This window comes from Oncorhynchus masou, chromosome 6, assembly GCF_036934945.1.
Source record: "Oncorhynchus masou masou isolate Uvic2021 chromosome 6, UVic_Omas_1.1, whole genome shotgun sequence".
Classification (NCBI taxonomy): Eukaryota; Metazoa; Chordata; class Actinopteri; order Salmoniformes; family Salmonidae; genus Oncorhynchus; species Oncorhynchus masou.
Window position 1 is genome coordinate 53,114,140 of NC_088217.1, and position 11,705 is coordinate 53,125,844.

The window sequence follows — 11,705 nt, forward strand, 5'->3', positions numbered from 1 at the left end:
ACTTAATTTGAATGTATTTGTTTCTTGTAACACGCCTATTTTATCCTAGGCTGAAACACTTTATCGAAGGACTGCATTTATAAGTGTATGTTTTAAACTCGTGCAATTTGAACTATTAACGGTTTATTATAAATCTATATTAATTTAAATACAGTAATGTTTCACTAAAGACATTATTGCATGTAGAAAAACATGTCTACACTAAATAGAAATGTGTGGGTTGATTTCATGCTCAATCAGATGGCATTCTGTCTACAGATTATAGTTTAAGATCTTATTTCCAAAAACTGAAACTTGTTTGGGTGCAAATGTTTACATTCAATAACTTTCTACCCAACCCGTTGAAGTGCATTATGCCAAAAGAAAGACTAGGACATTTACACCAATAAGATAAATTGCCATGGCTGTAATGATACACTCTTAGAAAAGGGTTCCAAAAGGGTTCTTTATGGGGGGGGATAGGGTTATACCAAGAGCCGTTTTGATCTGAAGAACCCTTTTTTGGAAGACATGGATTCTGTATCTCAACTCAGGATATGAACCAGATGCAGATACAGGAGAAATGTGCTTTGGTTCTCAGAATATTTGTTTTCACACAGGGTCAGGCAAAAGGGCAGGTCGAGGGCAAGCAGAGGTTCGTAATCCACGGCAGAGTCAACAAGGGGCAGAACGGCAGGCAGATAACGTAGGTATAAATACACAGGGGATAATGTAGAAAAATAGGAGACACCTGGTGGGGGGTTGAAACAAGCACAAGACAGGTGAAACAGACCAGGGAGTGACATTATGTGTAAGGCAAAAGGTTCTAGAAAGTTTTTTTTTATGATTCTTTGAAAGGCAAGAAGGGTTCTACATTGAACATTATCATATTTCCCAGCATGCGCTATGGCAGGGTGATTTTCAGAATTATTTGTTTTTATATGTGTTTTTTGCATGTATATTGATTGGTTGATTCATGTTATGCTAGACAAAGATACATAGCATAAATGTTTCTAAACTAATCCAATCTGCTAGTAGGTGGATTTATTGCACCCCTTACTGAGATGGTTGTTCCAGTTTATATGATTGAGGCAGTCTCAAATAGGTTTTTTAATCCTGGCAGTCATTCGGAATTCAGGTTGTGAGTAATAAAAAAATCATGCTTGTTTGGACATCCTAACTCTATTGATGGGAAACTACATTTCCTGTAGCATTGAAACTTTCCAGTCATTTGTGTAGAAAAGAGGTTCATTACTCAGAGCTTCAATATCAGTTCACAATGCACATTAATGACGTCTACTGATCAGCAATTAAAAACAAAGTGTGAGTATCAGTTTATTTTTTTCTCCACTGATTTATCAAAACTTCATGGCGCGGCTGTAAAGTTGTTTGCTTTAATAGCCTGCAATCAGTTGGATTCCATCTTACATCATGCTTCCCTGTTTTGCCTTCACATGGACTATTTTTCACAATGGAATCTATAGCAGTGCAGAAAGTGTGGTTCCACATAACTATTTTCAAAATAGTGTACCTTCAAAATGATTCGACTTAATACCCTCACATCCCTGAATTGTCCAAAGTTCCCTACTCTACCTGCTAAGCTACCAGTCAGGTGAAATGACATGTACAAAATCCTAACTATTTATAGGTACGATATCCAGTAGAGGTTGGTGTTTGAAAGCAGCTTAATTGAAGAAAGCACCGGAACCACGGCGAGATCAGTGGGATCTCGCATTTTGCAACACACGGTTTCAAAAAGCATGTGATCAAACTAACCTTCCGACGTCATTGATGACGGACTTCTGATAAATTGATACACTCATTGGCACACTGTTTCGAAGTTAGCTGCTTAGCAATTTCGATGCATGCCTTGGTGCTCCAGTATCAAATGTAACCTCACTACCTAACACAGGCCTGATGTGGAGTTTCCCATCACCACTGAGTTAGGGTATAACTCGGCCTTCAAAGAAAGGCCTTATGACATATGTAATGTTTTGTCATAAATAATTGAATTTTAAAGGATAATAAGGCTGGTGGAACCTTGAGGGTTCTAGGAAGAACCCGTCAAAGATAAAAGGGTTCTCGGTATATCCCTTCATAGAGGGTTCTAGGAAGAACCTTCAGATAAGTGGTTCTCTGTAGAACCATGTAGATGTCCTGGAACCATTTACAGTGGGTTCTATGAAGAACACTACATAGACGGTTCTCGGTAGAACTCTGCAAAGGTTTCAACCTAGCACCAAAAAGGGATCTCATATGAGCACAAACCTAAGAACCCTACATGGTTCTACTTAGCAACTTTTTTTCTAAGAGTGTAAGTAGGCCTTTATATTCGTTCCTAAATTAGAAATAAATAGCAGTGTCCAATGGTCTTTAATCTAGAATCAATATGTTTATTATGGAAATAGTCCTGTGGAATTTTCGTTATACCCAAAACACAATCATGACTTTTGTAGGTCCTATTGCCTCTGATCTGGTGGATTCACTAAACACATGCTTCATTTGTAAATGATGTCTGAGTGTTGGAGTGCCAATGGCTATCCATAAATGTAAAAAACTAGCAATGTAAGGAATTTGAAATTATTAACATTTTTACTTTTGATACGTAAGCATATTTGAGCAATTATGTTTACTTTCAATACTTAAGAATATTTCAAATGAAATACATTTAGACTTTTACTCAAGTAGTATTTTACTGGGTGACCTTCAAATTGACTAGTGTCTTTTTCCATTAAGCTACAGTGAGGGAAAAAGTATTTGATCCCCTGCTGATTTTGTACGTTTGCCCACTGACAAAGAAATGATCCGTCTATAATTTTAAAATGGTAGGTTTATTTGAACAGCGAGAGACAGAACAAAATCTCCAGAAAAACACATGTCAAAAATGTTGTAAATTGATTTGCATTTTAATGAGGGAAATAAGTATTTGACCCCCTCTCAATCAGAAAGATTTCTGGCTCCCAGGTGTCTTTTATACAGGTAACGAGCTGAGATTAGGAGCACACTCTTAAATGGAGTGCTCCAAATCTCAGCTGTATAAAAGACACCTGTCCAATCAATCAGATTCCAAACTCTCCACCATGGCCAAGACCAAAGAGCTCTCCAAGGATGTCAGGGGCAAGATTGTAGACCTACACAAGTCTGGAATGGGCTACAAGACCATCGCCAAGCAGCTTGGTGAGAAGGTGAAAACAGTTGGTGCGATTATTCGCAAATGAAAGAAACACAAAAGAACTGTCAATCTCCCTCTGCCTAGAGCTCCATGCAAGAACTCACCTCGTGGAGTTGCAAAGATGAGAACGGTGAGGAATCAACCCAGAACTACACGGAAGGATATTGTCAATGATCTCAAGGCAGCTGGGACCATAGTCACCAAGAAAGCAATTAGGTGACACACTAAGCCATGAAGGACTGAAATCCTGCAGCGCCCGCAAGGTCCCCCTGCTCAAGAAAGCACATATACATGCCCATCTGAAGTTTGCCAATGAACATCTGAATGATTCAGAGGACAACTGGGTGAAAGTGTTGTGGTCAGATGAGACCAAAATGGAGCTCTTTGGGATCAACTCAACTCGCCGTGTTTGGAGGAGGAGGAATGCTGCCTATGACCAAGAACACCATCCCCACCGTCAACCATGGAGGTGGAAACATTATGCTTTGGAGGTGTTTTTCTGCTAAGTGGACAGGACAACTTCACCGCATCAAAGGGACGATGGAAAGACCATGTACCATCAAATCTTGGGTGAGAACCTCTTTCCCTCAGCCAGGGCATTGAAAATGTGTCATGGATGGGTATTCCAGCATGACAATGACCCACAACACACGGCCAAGTCAACAAAGGAGTGGCTCAAGAAGAAGCACATTAAGGTCCTGGAGTGGCCGAGCCAGTCTCCAGACCTTAATCCCATAGAAAATCCATGGAGGGAGCTGAAGGTTTGAGTTGTCAAACGTCAGCCTCAAAACCTTAACGACTTGGAGAAGATCTGCAAAGAGGAGTGGAACAAAATCCCTCCTGAGATGTGTGCAAAGCTGGTGGCCAACTACAAGAAACGTCTGACCTCTGATTGCCAACAAGGGTTTTGCCACCAAGTACTAAGTCATGTTTTGCAGTGGGGTCAAATACTTTTCCCTTATTAAAATGTAAATCAATTTATAAGATTTGACATGCGTTTTTCTGGATTTTGTTGTTATTCTGTCTCACTGTTCAAATAAACCTACCATTAAAATTATAGATAATTTCTTTGGGCAAACGTACAGAATCAGCAGGGGATCAAATACTTTTTTTCAACCATCACTACATTTTACCTTAACTCAAGTATGACAATGGGAGACTCCCCCCCCCCCCAACTGTTTTTACCTTCTCCACTGAGGCTTCGTCGATGTGGACGTGCTCCCTCTGTCTCCTGAAGTCCATGATCAGCTCCATTGTTTTGTTGACGTTCAGGGAGAGGTTATTTACCTGGCACCACTACTCCAGGGCTCTCACCTCCTCCCTGTACGCTGTCTAGTCGTTGTTGGTAATCAGGCCTACCACTGTCGTGTCTTCTGAAAACTTGATGATTGAGTTGGAGATGTGCATGGCCATGCAGACCTTGTTGAACAGGAAGGGGCTGAGCACACACCCTTGTGGGACCTCTGTTGAGGGTCAGCGTAACAGGTGTTGTTGCCTACCTTCACATGGGGGCGTTCCGTCAGGAAGTCCACGACCCTGTTGCTCAGGGCGGTGTTCAGACCCAGGGCCATGAGCTTGTTAATGAGTTGAGGGTACTATGATGTTGAAGGCTGAGTTGTAGTCAATGAACAGCATTCTTACATAAGTATTCCTGATGTCCAGATGGGATAGCGTCATCGTGGATCTATTGGGGAGGTATGCAAATTGCAGTTGGTCTTGGGTGTCGGGTAAGGTGGAGGTGATATGATCCTTAACTAGCCTCTCAAAGCCCTTCATGATGACAGAAGTGAGTGCTATGGGGTGATAGTAATTTAGTTCAGTTACCGTCCTCATGAGCAGTGGTGGCCTGCGTCGGCAACACTGTGTTTTCCTCTAAGCAGACAAAGAGAGTGGTTTTCCCTTTATAACTGTTACAAATCCCTTTGGCCCGGCAGTCTAGGGGGGGGATGGTATCGAGACCTGTAACATACATCATGCAAAGTGTAATAGTGACAAACGGTGAGAACGAAATAACCACAGACAACTAATGTCTACCGTCAAACACTCAGGGTTTATTTGCAAACACACGGTAAAGGGGAGGCAGGAAAAAGAGGCTGAGCTGGACCCAAGGAAAGAAACAAATATCCAAAAATACCCCTAAGCTAGACACTAGCCTACTTCCATACAGCTAACTAACTAACCAAAAATACAGTGGGTGGTCCGCCCAGTTCTAACTAGTGTTCTTAGACAAAGTAGTCCTACAGGTAGTGTATGCCCATGGGCAACCTGTCTTGGTTTCCCCTTTTCGCACCATCAAAGACCATAACAAAAACAATACTCACAGGTGGGGACAAAGTGACATGTATTTGCGAAAAACAAACAAACAGAGAACTACCGAGAAATTGACAGAGAGATGGAACTACAAAGAGATCAAGCTTCTGAGAAAACAACTGATTGGGTTTTTAAACCAAGGGAAAGGAAATGTGATAGGGTAAGGGAAAATTAGGAGGTGTGTCTTTTGATTGATGACTCTATGTTGACTGATTGGGGAATGATTATTGCCACCTGTGAGGGGAGAAGGAGAGAAAAGAAATACACACACACACACACACACACACACACACAGGATACACACACAGAATATCTGTATCTGTAACAATTTGTTTATTTTTACTATTTTCTACATTGTAGAATAGTAGTGAAGACATCAACACTATGAAATAACACATGGAATTATCTATAAACCAAAGAAAGTGTTAAAAAATCTAAATATATTTAACATTTTAGATACTTCGAAGTAGCCACTCTTTGCCTTGATGAAAGTTTTGCACATTCTTGGCATTCTCTCAACCAGCTTCGCCTGTAATGCTTTTCCAACAGTCTTGAAGGAGTTCCCACATATACTGAGCACTTGTTGGCTGCTTTTTCTTCACTCTGCGGTCCAACTCATCCCAAACCATCTCAATTGGGTTGAGGTCGTGTGATTGTGGAGACCACATCATCTGATGCAGCACTCCATCACTCTCCTTCTTTGGTCAAATAGCACTTACACATCCTGGAAGCGTGTTTTGTTATGTTGAAAAATAAATGATAGTCCCACTAAGCGCGAACAAGATGGGATGGCGTATCGCTGCAGAATGCTGTTGTAGCCATGCTGGTTACGTGTGCCAAGCATTCCAAATAAATACTGACAGTGTCACCAGCAAAGCACCCCCACACATCACACCTCCTCCTCCATGCATCACGGTGGGAACCACACATGCGGAGATCATCCGTTCACCTACTCTGCATCTCACAAAGACACAGCGGTTGGAACCAAAAATCTCTAATTTGGACTCATCAGACTAAAGGACATATTTCCACTGGTCTAATGTCCATTGCTCATGTTTCTTGGCCTAATCAAGTCTCTTCTTGATATTGGCGTCCTTTAGTAGTGGTTTCTTTGCAGCAATTCGACCATGAAGGCCTGATTCACTCAGTCTCCTCTGAACAGTTGATGTTGAGATGTGTCTGCTACTTGAACTCTGTGAAGCATTTATTTGGGCTGCAATTTCTGAGGCTGGTAAATCTAATGAACTTATCCTCTGCAGGAGAGGTAACTCTGGGGTCTTCCTTTCTGTGGCGGTCCTCGTGAGAGCCAGTTTCATCATAGAGCTTAATGGTTTTTGTGACTGCACTTGAAGAAACTTTCAAAGTTCTTGACATTTTCTGTATTGACTGACCTTCATGTCATTTCTCTTTGCTTATTTGAGTTGTTCTTGCCATAATATGGACTTGGTCCTTTACCAAATAGGGCTATCTTATGTTTACCACCCCTACCTTGTCACAACACAAATTATTGACTCAAACGCATTAAGAAGGAAATAAATTCCACAAATTAACTTGTAACAAGGCACACCTGCTAATTGAAATGCCTTCCAGGTGACTACCTCATGAAGCTGGTTGAGAGAATGCCAAGAGTGTGCAAAGCTTTCATCAAGGTAAATGGTGGCTACTTTGAAGAATCTCAAATGTAATATATATTTTTATTTGTTTAACACTTTTTTACATACTACATATGTGTTATTTCATAGTTTTGACGTCTTCACTATTATTCTACAATGTATAAAATATTAGAAATAAAGAAAAACCCTTGCATGAGTAGGACAGTCCAAACCTTTGACTGGTACTGTATGTCTCATGTCTGAGCCATTGAATTGCGATTCCACTTTGTGTCTGTACTGATATTTTGCCTGCTTGATTGCCTTTCAGAGGGCATAACTGGGCTGTTTGTGCACGTCCATGTTCACAGTCACCTTGCCGTGTTTAAATGGGGTGGTTTGTGCTTTTAGTTTTGTGCTAATGCTGCCAACTTTCCAGTGGCGACTCGTCATTCAGAGCCCCACCTGTTCATTTATGTCAAATTACTTTATAACTACCGTAGCTTGGATTGGACTGATCATGTCAACGTCATACTTTCAAAATCTTAGCTAGCAAGCTAGACAAGGAGTTATCATTAAAAAAAGGTATCCCGAGTGGCGTAGCAGTCTAAGGTACTGCATCTCAGTGCAAGAGGCGTCACTACAGTCGCTGGTTTGATTCCAGCCTGTATCACATCCGGTCGTGATTGTGAGTCCCATAGGGCGGTACACAATTGGCCCAGTGTTGTCTGGGTTTCGATGGGGTAGGCCATCATTGTAAATAAGAATTTTTTCTTACCTAACTTGCCTAATTACATAAAGGTTTAATGTAAAAATGTAATAAATCATCATGAATCAAGTTGGCAATCTAAAAAAGAATTGGGGGAGTTTGCCCCACCAAGGTTTACATGCACCAAGATTCCACAGTAGGAACAACATCCTCTATGCATGTCCTGATGAACTCAGTCAATGTTATTCTCAGAGGCAACCTGGAGCATATCTTAGTCTGTGTGATCCTAACTGCCATATCATTGTTCCATTCAACCAAATTAAAGGATGTTTTATTAGATTTTTTTTACAGTTAAGTTATCTTTTGTTTTCTTTTCATTGTAAGATGAGCAGAGGACCTCTAAGCGTGTATTCTTTGGGCCTCTTGTCCATGGGCAGGAAGGAGGTCAAGCAATTTTTGCAGTGATGGTCAAAGCTCCCGTATCTCTGCTCACTTTGTTTTGACTCTGTATTGGCTGAAGGGATGTAAACAGTGACCCCTTCTGGATCTGTGTCAGAATGGCTGCTTTCTCCAACTAGCCTGTGAAAATCCCTGTTTGACAAATGTTTTTGAAGCAAAATGTTTGTTTTCAACTAGGAATAGTTCATGGTTATTAAATCTTACTAGTTGGTAAAGAAATCACGCATAGAGATTGTTGGTTTAACATTACTCTCACAGAGGAGTTTGTAGTTGTCTTTACCTGTCCTTTTTCCATGACCAGAATTGTACCAGCTGTCTATGACAGTATGAATGGGATGGGCGATGGTCAGTGTTGTGCAGTCTTTGAACTGTAGTGAGGTTGTAGATCATCTAAAAGAACACCAGAGGGGAGTGTGGACACTATTCAATGTTGGCAAAAGTTCAGTGTTTGGCTCTTCTTCAGCTTTAAAACATCCCTTAAAAGGTCCGCCTTTCAAATATCACAGTGGAATAAAAATGCATTTTAGTGAAGCACTGTAGGCCTACTATTCATCCAAATACAGTTTTAATAGTAGATGAGGGAGACTGGGAGTTGCAATCGAGACAGCATTGGTTATAGAACCATGGGTCCAAAATAGTAGTTTCAGATACATATTACTAGCCAATACGTCCTTGGTCGATAGTTTGTCTGCATTCTTCACCGCAATGTCACTTAGGTTATGTAAACAAAAACATCACCTCTACTTCCTCTGGATTTAACAAAGCAAGGGCTCTGAAAACGACTAATGCTGGTCTGCTCTTATATTTCTGGCTTTGGGATCAAAGTATACTGTCTAACTTTGACTTCTGTAAACTCTCAGACTGTAGATCCGTGTTCTTCAGTCCTAGTCCCAGGAAACCCACAGGTATGCATGTGTTTGATCCAGCCAATGAGTACACTTGATTCCACTACACTGTTAGAAAAAAGGGTTTCAAAATAACCATTGTTTTTGTTTCAATGTAGAACCATTTTGGGATCCATGTAGAACCTTCTGTGGGAAGAGTTCTATGTGGAACCATAACAGTTCTACTTGGAACCAAAAGTGTTCTACCTTGAACCAACAAGGGTTCTTCAATGGGTTATTTTATGGGGACAACTGAAGAACCCTTTTAGGTTCTAGATAGCACCTTTTCTAAGAGTGTAATCATGGGCTTCCTGATTAGTTGAATACATTGAACCAGCTGTGTTAGCGCTGGGCTGATTTTTTTTCCATGAGTAAGTTCTGAATAAATGCATATGCCACACATAATAAATGATAAATGAAATACATATGCAACATACATTAAATACATCATTATCTGTGCAAACTTTCATAATATACAATGCATACATTACAACAAGTCAGACCATGTGGGTCTTTTCAGGCTTGGGGTTGAAGACCAGTGCCGTAGCTCGCTTCACAGATGTGACCTAATTGCCCTGTGGTTAACCTGACCTTTATTAGTGTTTACACCCGACCTGCCCAGGTCCTGGGGTCACAGCCAGGAGGTGGATGGATGGCTATCCAGCTGAGTGTTTGGGCTATGGAAATGCTCTACGCAGCCAGGAGAAGATTCCAATCCCTTGATTTCGACCACCTAGCTAGGACTGCTGGACCACATTAAAAGTGTGTGAGGGACGCTGTGTGCGGGGAGTTTCCCGAAAGCAGTGGTCTGTGTCAGTATTGTATTTGCGTTTAGTCATGGGTGAAAAAGCTAAATATGGGAGAAATTAAAGTGCTACTTCAGCTACGGAGCTAACGCGAAACCTTTCAAGGGTGATGAACATGACACACACCTTCTAAAAAATAAAAAGTCAAATAAAAAGTGGCAAAAATATGTTTCCTGGGGTGAGTTTCCAAAAGGCTTCGTAGCTAACAAGGACCTTATCTATTTTCTACATGTTATTTCTTTCCATGATGCAAACGGATTGAGGCATTTAGGAAAGTCAGCCCGTGGAGAGAAATGTTATCCACGGGGACTTTTTATTTTAGGTATGGCTTGTTCATCCGCCTTGAAATTGCTCAATTGGAAAAAACAGAACTGAATTTGTTCTGGAGTAAAAGAGATACATCTCAGAGAAGCTATGAGCCAAATGCTGACCAAAGGACCTCAAAGTGAGGCTGTATGTTTCTATTCAACCACTTTCTCATGGAGCAGACATTTCTACAGTTTAAAAAAAGTGTAGCCACTTCTTTTGACATTGGTCCCTGTGACAGCCACCACCCAGACAATAACGCCAAACAACATGCAGTGCATGTACTGAGGTGTTTAATAAATAACAATATCAACAACAAAACAACAACAACAACAACAACAAGTGATAAAGAAATGGTTGGTTTATATACTTGCAGTCCTCATAATCAATAATTTACTTTGTGCAGACGGCTAGGTGAGGGCTGTAGTGGGGCAGAGTCTCAGAGCACTCAAGTGGGTAGGTGGTGGGGGGTTGGGACTGCAGTACTGCAGTGACCACATGATAGTACCAAGTGGTCCTGTCGTCAGTACTGAAGTGACCACATGACCCGTGAGAGTATGGTCACTGTCGCCAGGACTTTCGGCTGAGCACACAGACACAGGCCACGTTGATGCGGATCAGTCTCCAGGCCACCAGGTTTTTGAAGGAAGTCAGCGCCCGCACAAAAGTGTGCGAGTTGGTGCAGTAGGAGTTCCAGTGTCGCCCATCGATGCCCAAGCAGCCAGTACTGCCTCCCCGTGCGCCACGGCACGTGGTCTCAAAAAAGTACTGCTTCTTCTTCACGTTGTTAATGTTCACGTCCGGGAGCACCTCCACCTCGTTGCCAGATATATCCGTGGCCTTGGTCTTGTTGCCTACCCAGACGCTGATGCTCTCACACACAGAGTACACCCCCCGGTGCTTCGGCTGACCAACCCTGCGCCTTGCCCTGCTGGCCCCGGACCCCTGGCGTCCCATGGGCTCAGTGTCGGGCGGCTGGGCACTGAAGAGAACGCGGGGCGAGCGGTAGCGTCGCTTGGTGAACAGTTTGGGATCCACGGTGGGGGCAGAGTTAGGGGTCCTTTTGGGGGCAGGGCCTTGCTGCTGAGCGGAGACCGGGGGGCAGAAGTCCCCTCCCATGGTGGCCACTGCCTGGGCACTGACCATGAGGAGCAGGACCAGCATGGACGACCTCATGGACTCACACACCTGGCGGGATCAAACACACACACACAGACATCAACATCAGGGATCAAATACACACACAGACATCAACATTAGGGATCAAATCCTGTTCAAGAATTGTAGAAACTGACTTTGGTTTTCCGCTTCATCCATCATAGAGCATACAGACAGGTGGTTTCGAAATAGGTGAGGGACTTTGTCCTATTCATCCATAGAGAAAGGTAGTTTGAGGATTATAATGTGTGACAATTGTTAGAGTGTGGGCTCAGTGTGATGGCAGTACTGTGCAGGGATGTAGAGATACAACAACAGCTGTGTCGTTGTCAG

At 42.2% G+C, this 11,705-nt stretch overlaps 1 protein-coding gene across 1 annotated transcript; it reads right to left on the reverse strand.

The window, feature by feature from the left end:
• Window positions 1–10,675: 10,675 nt before the first annotated feature.
• Window positions 10,676–11,390, reverse strand: LOC135541154 (nerve growth factor-like). Its single transcript, XM_064967268.1, has one exon. The coding sequence runs from the start codon at window positions 11,388–11,390 to the stop codon at window positions 10,776–10,778; it is 615 nt and encodes a 204-aa protein (XP_064823340.1). The 3' UTR covers window positions 10,676–10,775.
• Between the last annotated feature and the right edge of the window lie 315 nt (window positions 11,391–11,705).

What these genes read in the sequence shown, in the direction of transcription:
- LOC135541154 (XM_064967268.1), bottom strand. Translation starts at nt 11,390, where the DNA reads ATGAGGTCGTCCATGCTGGTCCTGCTCCTCATGGTCAGTGCCCAGGCA.